Raw genomic sequence first — 12,886 nt, 5'->3', positions numbered from 1 at the left:
ACCACTGCTTCCATAAAAAACACTTTTTTAAAATTATTTTTCCTCTCTGTCACTTATCTTCCTTCTGAGAAGTTTTCAGGGAGTTCTCCCTCTTTTCTCCTTTTCTTGCTTTATTTTAAGTTCTGTAATGACAAGAGGTGGATGCTTTGGATGGGAGGAGGTTTCTGCCTTCATCTTTTGTTGGCCTCTTGGTTGATTATACATTCTGGCCTTGGCTTTCTTGTATATCTTTGGTAGTTACTGCTGCTACCATCTATTTCCAGAGGAATGCTTTTACCTGTAATCCTGCACCTGTTAAATGAAGCATGCGGGGGCCTCACAGCCACATGATCCATTAGCTAATATTGAAGAAAGAAAAAGAGCATAACTAAAGTGAAATAAATTTCCTAGTGCCATCTCTCTGGCTTTTGGATGCATGTGCCTAAGAAAATTAACTGTCCTACTTATCCCAAGATATATATAATCAGAATTAAGCAGGAAAAAAGGAAAGTGAAATAATTATTGTTAAGTTTAAGTAGACATAGAATCTGCAAAAAGAGAGACTTCCTGTGGTGACGTCATCATGCTTGGAGCTAAGGAACCTCTCCTAACCTCTAACTCCAACTTCTTCATTTGGGCTAATTTCTGAGCACTGTGGATCCTGAAGGGACCAGCAGATTAAGGGGGAAACTCTGAAGACGCTGGGGTGATAAGGGAAATCCCCCAGTGGGTAGGAAAAACCCACTAAACGGACGAGGATCTATCCTGCCATTTAGTTAGGACCAGAGCGATGGCGACCGCATAAGAAGGAAGCAGAGAGAAAAAGCAGTTGAAATCGAGACATCTGTTACTATTATTGACAACCCAAAGAAGAGGAGGGCAATGCAAAATTGGCAGAGAGGGTGAGCTGGAAAGAAAGAGGCTCTGGGAAGGAGACTATTTTTGCAGTTCAGATTTTTTGCTGAAAAGAAGTGAGAGCTTAGACACTGAGTTGGAATTGACAGCCTGAATAACTTGAAGGAATTGGCCACAGCGAGAACAAAAACCCGGCATGGACAACAGGAGTAGAACATAGTAACTGCAGAGAAGACTTGGAAGGCACAAAGGATGGTTTAACAGTCGGGTTGGTAGTTGACTTTTTTCTTCTTGCTCTTACTTCTACTGTTTTGTTTTTCCCAAAGAATAGTTGAACTTACAAGTATTTGGTATTTATTCGCTTCGGAACTTGGAATGGTACCAGAGACAGTAGAGAGAGGACTGTTTTGGAACAATTAGAGGGTGTTGTTACCCCCCCCCCTTTATTTCCTTTCGCCACTGGACTTTTTGTATTAACGGATTGACACTAACAGTGATACTGAGGAGAGGGTGACACCTAGTGGATTATAAATTTGAACCGTGAAGTCTGATGCAAGAAAACCAACAGTGACATAAGCTGATATACATACATAGAGAGAAACTAATTACTAGAATTGAATACCTGTATAACTGATACAATTGAGAGGCATCTATTTGTATAAGATAACAGTGTGATATATAACTATGATATATAATAATTAAGGATGAAAAACAGAATAGAATAATACATAGGAATGTTTAGATATTGAAACGTGATATTAAGGAAAGTTAATTATTGTTAAATATTGAGATATATAATTATTTATACCATTGATATTGCTGATAAAATAGAAGTAGGATTTATATGCAATTGTAGGCAAGGATAAATAGGGGGATAAAAATGGCAACTTCAGTAAAGTTAGTGAAAAAAACTACACCCAATATGATTTCAGCAACATCCCCCTCCTCAAATCAAAGGTCAATTGAGATCGCATGGGGGCTGGAGAAAGGTGGAACAATGGCAGGAACAACGGGACCAGTACCAACAATGCAGAGTATACAATTGATGCTCCAGATAATACAAGAGACATTGATGAAAAGCCAAGAAATGATGGCTACAAATCATGAAGAGATAAGGAGGAATCATGAAGAAATGAAAAATGAAATGGGAGAATTGAAAGGAAATATCAAAAACGTGGATGACAAAATTGAAAGGGTACAGAATGCCTTAGCAATCAATGAACAGAAAATCCAGAACATCGAAACAAAAATAGAACAAACAGATCAGAAGATGGGAAAAATGGAGCTGGAATATAGACAAGTTAATAAAGAGTTAGAGTTATCAATAATCCGACTTGAAAATGAAAGAGCTGCATTCTATCTAAGATTCCAAAACATACCGGAAGAGAAGGAGGAAGACCTGAAAGGAAAAATGATTGAAAATTTCACCAAAATTTTAGAGAGAAACGAACAAGAGTTGAGAGGGGACATCGATGAAGCTTACCGTGTGTATACTAATTATGCCAGAAGACATAGGCTCCCGAGAGAAGTGCATGTAAGATTTGCTAAAAAAACAACTAGAGATGAAGTGTACAAAAAACCAGAGAAGAGACAATTACATTACAGGGAAAAGAGTTGATCACGCTTAAACAGATTCCAGCATAGACAATACCAATTTTTAACAAATCAGTTAAATAAAAACAGAATAATGTACAGATGGTTGGTACCAGAAGGGGTACTGGTATCCTGGCAAGGAAAAAGATATAAGATAGAGAATATAGAAGAAGCGCAGAAATTCTAGGAAGAATACTGCAAAGGGGAAGAAGAACAAGGAAGTAAAGAGGACCTAGAAAGTAGAAGTCAAGAGGAAGAAACATCAGAAAATAAGGAAAGAAACAGGAGAGAAGAACAGAGGCAAGAAAGAGAGGGAGCAGAAAAAGAAGGCGCGAGAGGAAAAAATGAGATACAAACCAGAAGCAACAAAAAACACCCCATCTAAAGATGGACCAGGAAATAACAATTATTTCGATAAACTTGAATGGACTGAACACACCCCAAAAAAGAGCGCAGATGTTTAATAAACTTAAGAAACTGAAGGTAGATACAACCTGTATATAGGAAGTGCGTATTAAAAGGGAACATAGGAAATTACTGGAAAACAAAAAAACTAGGGAAATTATATACAGCACTGGCAGATAAAAAAAAAAGGGATAGCAACCTATATAAAGGAAAAATAAATTCCAAAGAAGTCTACTCTTATGAAGAAGGCAGGATGCCAATGATTGAATTAGAGACAACAGAAAAACTGATATTATTAAAAGTCATATATGCACCAAATCAGAAACAAGAGGAATTCTATAGGAAATTACACAACAAAATAAATGAATTAGAATATGAAAATACTTGCTTAATTTGGGATTATAATGCAATACTGGATAAAAAATGGACTATGAAAGCAAAAAGAAAAATAAAACAAAAAAAATACATTACTCAAATCCTTTTTTGAGATGGCAACGGAATATAAACTACATGATATTTGGAGAGAAAGGCACAAAACAAGAAAGCAATATACCTTTTATTTGAACCCCCACCAGTCCCTATCAAGAATTGACATGGCTTGGATCTCATCTGGTCTATGTAATCGATTAGACGAAATTTAAATAGAAGCAAATTAGTGGGCAGATCTTAATCCAATTAAATTAATATAGAAAGGTCAAAGAAGAAGAAAAAGATGGATGATGAATTCAAATATTGTAAATGAAATAGAATACACTCAAATGCTGGAGAAAGAATTAAAACTATTCTTTAGAATAAATAAAAAAGAAGACACCTCAATTCAAAATCTCTGGGATACTATGAAAGCATACACACGAGGCCTTATGGTTGCCTACATCGCGAGAAAAACTAGAAAACAAAAAGAGCAACAAGAATGTATGCAAAAAGAACTTAGGGAAGCTGAAGATGAACTACAGAAAGACCCAAAGAATAAAATTAAAAAAGAAAAAAGAGAAATGATAAAACATAAGATCAACTTAATAACTCAAACAGAATTAGCACAGAAAATTAAAGCAGCCAGACAAAATTACTTTGAACAAGCCAACAAACCTGGATGATGGCTGGCATACAGATTGAAGAATGAAAGAGAAAAAAGGATGATATATCAATTAAAAGACGATGAGGGAAGAATTCAATACAAAGCAGAAGAAAAGAAGCATATTATTCATAAATACTTCACAAAACTATAGACGCAAGATATTGTGGAGGAAATCAAAATAAAACATTATTTAAACACAGAAAAGATAACACCAATCTCAGAATAAAGGGAGGTGATAAACAGGCCAATAACGTTAGCCAAAGTGGAATTAGTCCTGAAAAACCAGAAAAATAATAAAACCCCAGGCCAGAGGGAATAACGGTAGAGTTATACAAATATAATAAAATAATATTGGAAGAACTAGGAGTGGAAATGTTTAACGAAGTTTTAGGAAAAGCCAAGATACCTGAATCATAGACAGAAGCAATAATATCGCTAATCCCAAAAGAAGAAACCAACCTACCAGAAATTCAAAATTACAGGCCAATTTCATTACTAAACTCCAATTATATTTGCAGCAATTAAGGCAGGAAGAATTAAACAGGTTTTAAATGAATGAATACACCCAGATCAAAACGGATTTTTACCTCACAGACACATTAAAAATAATATGAGAGTCATCCTAGACATAATAGAGTATTATGAGGTGCATCCAGAAAAGCAAATGGTACTGGTTTTCCTTGAAGCACAAAAAGCATTTGACAATGTAATCTGGAAATTTATAATAACACTATTGGACGAGATGAAATTTGGACAAAATTTATAAAAATGATAGAAGGATTTTATAATAGTCAGCAGCCAAATTTCTGATGAATGGAGATCTAACAGAGAAGATTGAAATAAAAAAGGAGTCAGATAGGGATGCTCCCTCTCTCCTTTGCTGTTTATATTAACTTTAGAAGTTTTATTAAATGAAACTCGGAAGGATCAGGGAATAAAAGGTTTAAGACTCAAAAATGAAGAATATAAGGCCCAAGCCTATGCCGATGACTTAGTATTTGTTCTAGAGGACCCATTAGAATCCAGCCTGAAATTAATTCAAAAATTAGAAAAATATGGCAAAGTGGCAGGACTAAAGATCAATAAAGGCAAAACAAAAATGATAACCAAGTACATGACAAAAAAGCAAGAAGAGGAACTGAAAGTAGTAACCAGAATGCAAATAACTAAGAAAGTGAAATACTTGGGATCTGGGTGTCGTCAAAATGTTCCAAAATTAAAGATGATAATTATAATAAATTAGTGATATAAATAAAGAAAAATTTAGAAAATTGGAAAAATATTCAGTTATCACTCATGGGACGTATAGCGACAATTAAAATGAATATTTTACCAAAAATCTTATTCCTGTTGCAAGCCGCACCTATTAATCCAGGTAAAAAATCCTTTCAAGAATTAAACAAAATAAGCGCTAGGTTCATTTGGCAGGGACGAAAAGCGAGGATTAAACTAAAGTCAATGCAAGACAGCAAGGAGAGGGGAGGCTTAGCATTACCAAATTGGGATTTATACGTCTCAGCAGTAACAATAACATGGGTGAAGGATTGGATAGAGCTAAAGAATAAAAGAATTTAGAAGGCCATGATTTGCAAGCAGGCTGGCATACATTCCTATGGGATGATAAAAATAAAACGCACAAATACTTTCAAAATCATTTAATCAGAAGAGCGTTATTGCAAAAACGGCTCAAAATCAAAAAAATCCACTATGTGAAAATCCCAAATTGGCTATCACCGACAGAAAGGATGACTCACCCAAATTTTATAGATTTGAACAAAATGCTAAGATACAGAGACTTAATTGATAGACAGGGAAAGTTAAAAACATTTGAAGAATTGGCAGAACAGAACATGAAAGTTGACTGGCTAACTTACCTCCAAATCAAAACTAAATACAATAATGATACTAAATTATATGACATGGAAACAGAACCACATGAATTGGATAAAAATATTCAAAGCTCAGATAGAAAGATGATAGGGAGAATATATAAATTTCTCCTGAAGTATAAAATGGAAGAGGAAATTGTGAAAGAACAAATGATAAAATGGGTGCAAACTTTGGCTATAATATTGAATTAGACAAATGGGAAAAATTTGGGGGAACAAACGTGAAAACGACACTATCAGTTGCATACAAGGAAAACCAGTATAAAATGTTTTACAGATGGCACCTGGCACCAACAAGGTTAACTAAAATCTTAACAAATACCTCCCCAAAATGTTGGAACTGCGAATCAATACACGGAACATATTACCATTTATGGTCTATCTGTGAGGAGGCTAAAGTTTTTTGGAAAAGGATCAAAAATTGGCTGGAGGCAATAACAGGGGTTAAAATAGAATGGAACCCGGAAGTTTTTTTTATTAGGAATAATGTCTGTGAAATACAAAAAAGAAATCCAGTATTTAATACTACATATAATTACGGCGGCAAGGATTGCCTTTGCCCAGAAATGGAAAAACAAATTAATTCCAAGCGAAGATGAAACAATAAGAAAGGTTATGTGTTGTGCTGAAATGGACAAACTAACTAAAGAAATCCAGGGAAAAAAAGAATCAGAATTCTACCAGATATCGGATAAATGATGTAGGTGGATGGAGGAAAGAAACAAGAATCAATGAAGGAATGTAACAAAACTCAAAAATAATAGTTATGAATAAAATAAGAGGGTTAAGAATGGTGAAATCCAAATGAAATATAATAGAAGGGGAAATAATATAAGGTGAGCATTATCGATTGATAATAGCTATTAGGAAGAACAGGAAGCTCCTGTTCGTGTTGTATTGTGTAAATGTGGTGAACGTCTAGGTTTTGTGTGTGTATTTTACATGTTTGTTAATTAAAAAAGAATCTGCAAAAAGAATCACAGGTGTATGAAATAAAATCTCAAACAGTGCCTGAAAGGAATGTTTCATAAAAGCTTCTAAAGAAGTTATGAGGAATGATAAATCTGCTCCTCAGAAATCCCAAGACATATTAAACATTAAACAATAAGTGGATTTGGTGTATTGGTGAAAATGGAGGTGATATCCAGTTCTTTTTTCAACCAGAATTGGAACTGGCAACTCAGTTGTTAAGCAAAGCAGCCATTAAGTGAAATCACAACAGTAGTTACGTTGCTACTGTTAGAGCCGAGGTGGCGCAGTGGTTAAATGCAGCACTGCAGGCTACTTCAGCTGACTGCAGTTCAGCAGTTCGGCTGTTCAGATCTCACCAGCTCAGGGTTGACTCAGCCTTCCATCCTTCCGAGGTGGGTAAAATGAGGACCCGGATTGTTGGGGGCAATATGCTGACTCTGTAAACCACTTAGAGAGGGCTGAAAGCCTATGAAGCGGTATATAAGTCTTATTGCTATTGCTATTGCTACTTTAGCTTTCCTTTGCTTTACAGACTTGCAAAGCTTGAGCTCATATTTTTCTTGCACAGAGAACATATTTTTCTGTGTATGCACAGAAGTGGCACGTGCGAATATGCACACGAGCAAACCAGTAGTAAAAAAGATGGAAACCCACCACTGGTTGAGTCTGTGAACAAGGATTTTAATGTACTTTATAATGCAAAGTATATAATGAAATATTTCATTATATCAAAAAATCAGCATATAAGCAGCTTAAATGAACAAGTAATATATAAAACAAATAGTAGCAGATTAATAATAAACAACATCAATCAGAAGCAAGCTAAAAATATCCATAAAAGAAGTTCACTTCCTTCTGTCCAGGATATGGACTATAAGCAATGCTTGATCAGGATATGCACACATCCTCTCCATGACTGGTTTTCCTGGTTACCTTCTGGGAGGAGGCTTCGTGATAATTGAAGCAGAATAACTAGATTCTGTAATAACTTTGTAACATATAGTACCAACCTTGTTAACTCTCAAGACTTTTTTTTCTGCTATGTATTCAAAATGGACTGGATGGATACCAAATGGGTGTGTATGTGTGTGTATGCACATGTGCATGCGTTCTTTTGAGAGTGGGCATCAGAATTTCATTTTTTTCCCCGTGTAAATGTGTTTTTATTTTCCATTTCCATTTTCATACAGTCACATATATACTGTGCATAACCGGGGCCATATAACATTAAACAATAAACACAGCCATTCCTCTTGTCAACAATACCCCCCAAAATAGAAACCCAATGTACCTCTTCGACCCTCCATACACCCTTTCTTTCGCCCCCCCCCCTCCAACTTTCCATCTTCCCTCCATCATTCCCCTCTACCCTACTTCCTCTCCCCCTCTACCACTCCTCTCTCCCGGTACACTCCCTCCCTTCCTTCTCACCCTCCCTCCAATCCTCTCTCCCACCCTCTCTACCCCTCTTTCTTCGAGCCGAGGTGGCGCAGTGGTTAAATGCAGCACTGCAGGCTACTTCAGCTGACTGCAGTTCAGCAGTTCGGCTGTTCAAATCCCACCAGGCTCAAGGTTGACTCAGCCTTCCATCCTTCCGAGGTGGGTGAAATGAGGACCCAGATTGTTGTTGGGGGCAATATGCTGACTCTGTAAGCCGCTAAGAGAGGGCTGAAAGCCCTATGAAGCGGTATAAAAGTCTAACTATTGCTATCCCTCTACTCCTCCCTTCGGTGTATTTCTACTATCTATTAATATATTCAGCTTGTCCTATTTTTACAGTGGGATTAAAGAGCAACAGTATACAAGTGCAGTCGCGTTACTTTGAGATCTAACACCTACTATATATCCCCCCTCCCCCCTTCCCCCCTAACCCCCCACAGAATTTCATTTTTAATGTGTGCCACTGTGTACACAGGAAAAGTGACAATAAAAGTTATCTTATATTCATAAAGGCCTGAAAACAGATGCTTAGAATACTGTATTTTCTAGGCAATTCAAAGTTGATGATCCATCATTTAAAAGCTCCTACTATTAGTGTTTGACAGACTCAACTGATGTCAAGAGAGTGGGAAGAGTATTAAGACAAGTTATATGGATATAAAAATGGATCAGAAGTGGGTTCCTACTGGTTTGGACCAGTTCGGCCAAACAGGTAATAACTTGGTGGCCTGAGTTGCTCGAACCGGTAGTGACCCAGGCCTGTTATGCCCCTGAACCAGTTCTCCCAGTAGCTTCCTCCTGCCTACACACACGTAAGCAGCATTCATGCTAGCCTAGCTCCCCCTCCCCGCCGACTGCAACCCTGGCCCTGCCTGAATGGTCTCCAACATTCCATTCTTCTGCCTCTCCAGCTCCCAAGCCATTGGGGTGCCCTCAACAGCTTTGGGGCCTTCTCCTGACTGGGATTGGAGTTAAACTTCCTGCCGGAGAAGTCGGAGCCTCCGCAGGCTCAGGCAGCGCCTCTTCTTTCCCACTGAGAGAAGCCGGACCGCCAAGGCCGCCTTTCCCCAAACCTGGACAGCGCTACTCCAGCCTCCCCGGTGTCCAAGCTGCAGCAAGCTTCAGTGACAGTCTCTAGGTTGCAAAGCACAATCAGTGCCTACTCCATTTGACAAATAGCATTGTCTTGTGAGAACTACAGCAGAAAAAAACCATCCCTTTTTTTAGGGGGGAGAAAAAATGGAAGGAAAACTTGAATAGCTCTAGAAAAAGGTATCATCATATAAATGTGGAATAAAAATGTGAGTGTTGGAGAAACTGACCTATAAGTAATCTAGATTCCAATATATAAATACTACTAAAACAATCTCTATAATGTAGACCAGAATCTTTTCAAAGGATTATAAATTCAGTCCCCATATAAATTTGTTATGATCTCCTGAATTATTTATTTTTCAGTGGATTTTATTTTTTAAAAGAATTGTTTATCAAGGATTGCCTACCTGCCTTGTTGTTTTTAGTTGACTGTCATGTTGAAACATTTTTTTCCACTACAGGAGTACACAATAGATGTTTTCTTCCGCCAAAAATGGAAAGATGAAAGGCTAAAATTCAAGGGTCCTATGAACATTCTCCGACTGAATAATTTAATGGCCAGCAAAATCTGGACTCCAGATACATTCTTTCATAATGGAAAGAAGTCAGTAGCTCATAATATGACTATGCCAAACAAGCTATTACGAATCCAAGATGATGGTACTCTTTTATATACTATGAGGTATGAGCTTTTCTTTTCATTTGCTTTTCTCTTTGTATTTCCTATACAGATAATCCCCGGGTTAGGAGCATTCCCTTAGTGAACATTTGAAGTTACACGATAAGCACACCCTAGTGTTTATGAACAAGTCCTGAAATTATGCCTCTGCAACATTTGCCCTGCCTATCCCCTCTCAGCCAGGTCTTCACAGGCACTTTACCTGTGGAGACTCAATTACTGTCATGTTTCCTTGCCTGCTTCGTTGCTTCAGGTTTTTGTATTTGCAGAGAACAGATCTAACGTACTATGAGATCACATGAGATCAGTAGCATGAGATCTCTCTGCGAATTGAGGCTCAGATGTTTGCAAATGGAGATGTTCTGACCCAGCTTAGCAGAACCAAGAAATAGACTTCTTGTTCCAAAAAACCCTCTTTATTTAGCTCCTGTGAATTACTGGCATTCACGCACATGGAAAGTCGAGGCAATAATCCTTCAAAGGGTTAATTGGAGTAACAGATCTTATCAGTTCTTTGTGATACCTGCCAGGCCAGGAACCTCCAGTCGCAAAACTGAAAGTTACCATATTTCTCAGATATAAAATGCTCTGGAGTATAAGACGCACCTTAGTTTTTGAGGAGGAAAATAAGAAGAAAAAAATTCTGCCTCTGCCTACCAGCATCCATGGTATTCAGCTGGCACATGGTAACAAGGTCAGCCAATGAATAGGCATAGCAACTAAGTCAGCCAATGAAGGCTATTTGGACTCTCAAATTTGCTGTGTGAGCAAGGAGACAGGAAGGAGCCTGGCTTAGCTGAGAACTGAAAGTGAAACTGCTTGTGTTTTGCTTGTATTTACTGCTACCTTAGAAAACCTACTTTTGGTAATGCATTGTATATTATTATTATTTTGAATCCTGCTGAATCAGTTACTTGTGTGTGCTTTCTGAATGCAATTGCTATTGCAAACTCTGACCAGCCAGGTCAGCTTTGGCACTTATTGCAGCCTGATCCAGCACAGCTGATTGGCAGGTGGATCAGACTGCCAGAATACCCCCAATCAACTCTTCCAGGCTGCAGGGATTGCCACAGACCATTGCTGCCTCCATGCCCTCTGGTGGGAGTGGGTGGGAGTACATTCGATGTATAAGATGCACCCAAATTTTCACCCTCTTTTTTTGGGGGGGGGAAAGGCGCGTCTTATACTCCCAAAATATGGTAAGTTCTGGCAAGCAGTTTCTGAGGCACGAACCACGATAAGCAAATCTTCAGAAAAAAGTCTGAATGGTTGTCTCCTGCAACCACCCCTCCCCTTCTATTTATTCCCCAGCCAGGGAGGGGCCATTCAGTGTCCATGTATGCCTTCATTCCCGAGTTGGCTCCTTGTCCTCAGTTGTTCTCCTCTCCTAATAGCTCTGTGCATCCACACATCTGGAACAGGCCTTTAGGGCAGGGGTGAAATTCAGCAGGTTCTGGAGAACCAGTAGCGGAAATTTTGAGTAGTTCAGAGAACCAGCAAATAATAGCTCTGACTGGCTCCAGAATGGGAATGGATATTTTGTAATATCCTTTCCCCAGGAGTGGGGAGGGAATGGGGATTTTGCCATATTCTTCCCCTGGAGTGGGGTGGGAATGGAGATTTTGCAGTATCCTTCCCCTGCCATGCCCACCAAGCCATGCCCAGAGAATCGGTAGTAAAAAATTTTGAATTTTACCACTGCTTTAGGGCCTTCTTTCTTGTTGTAGATCCACTTGATAAGGCCTTCTGTGATGAAAAAGGCCGAGACAGCTATGCATGGCCCTCCAGGCCCCCTTTTTCATTGCCACAGTCCTCATCAAGTGGATCTCTGGCAAGAAAGGAGGCCAGGCCTCCTTTTTCATCACCAGAGACCTCATCAACCCCTTGCTGATGAGAAAGGAGGAAGCAGGTAAAGAAACAGGCTGGAGAGGAGACAGATCTTCATAAGTTAAGTCTCCCAGTGCAGCAGGATGGGTGGGGCGAAGCAATTGTGGGGACCCCAGGGAGGGAGAATGAGGTATTTATGGGTTGGGGTAGGCCTGCACCATCACTAGCAATAGCAATAGCAGTTAGACTTATATACCACTTCATAGGGCTTTCAGCCCTCTCTAAGTGGTTTACAGAGCCAGCATATTGCCCCCAACAACAATCCGGATGCCCATTTTACCCACCTCGGAAGGATGGAAGGCTGAGTCAATCCTGAGCCGGTGAGATTTGAACAGCCGAACAGCCGAACTGCAGAACTGCAGTCAGCTGAAGTAGCCTGCAGTGCTGCATTTAACCACTGCACCACCTCGGCTCTTATCCCTCCCCTATGGCCTTTCCCACCCCAAGATACTTCATGTGGACTTAATGAGCCGCACATTCAATTATCGAATGCATGGGCGAAAACAGGGAGTGATCTCATTCAAGGTATGAGATTCACTCTCATGAATCCTTGGGTTAGAAATGGAATGGACAGTCTCCATTATATTCATAACTAGAGGACTATCTGTATTAGCTATATGTCATGTACAGTAAACTTATACTATATATTGACATATGACATTTGGTCTAGTGATTAAGGCACCAAGCTTAGGAGGGAGTTCTACTTCTGCCTTAAGCATGAAAATTGGCTGGCTGACTAGGTCAGTCGTTCTCTCTCACCCAACTCACCTCACAGGGTCGCTGCTATGTAAAAATAAGATGAGGAAGGCGTATTAGATATGTTCAACATATTTATAAAAATAATAAAAGTGAGATAAAAAATCTAGAAGAAAAATTACAACCTTCTTGCAGTAATTCAAAGATTGGGTTATGTTTTGGCTTCCAGGTCTGACAGTTATATTTGAATGGGGCAACCTAAATCTTTATACTGTATTAAATGCTTCAAATAATGACATAAAAATGAGACAGCTATCCTAA

The 12,886-nt window shown here is 38.7% G+C and overlaps 1 protein-coding gene across 1 annotated transcript in view; it reads left to right on the top strand.

The window, feature by feature from the left end:
• LOC116512949 (gamma-aminobutyric acid receptor subunit alpha-2) overlaps nucleotides 1–12,886 on the top strand; it is a 145,754-nt gene that overhangs the window by 51,312 nt on the left and 81,556 nt on the right. The window contains exon 5 of the mRNA XM_032223650.1: nucleotides 9,765–9,985. Coding sequence (XP_032079541.1) covers nucleotides 9,765–9,985 — 221 coding nt within the window. The remainder of the gene's footprint in view (nucleotides 1–9,764; nucleotides 9,986–12,886) is intronic.

The sequence above is a fragment of the Thamnophis elegans genome, chromosome 9 (assembly GCF_009769535.1).
Source record: "Thamnophis elegans isolate rThaEle1 chromosome 9, rThaEle1.pri, whole genome shotgun sequence".
Taxonomy (NCBI): domain Eukaryota; kingdom Metazoa; phylum Chordata; class Lepidosauria; order Squamata; family Colubridae; genus Thamnophis; species Thamnophis elegans.
The sequence above is the reverse complement of the archived record's forward strand: the minus strand, read 5'-3'. Positions and strand labels throughout refer to the sequence as shown.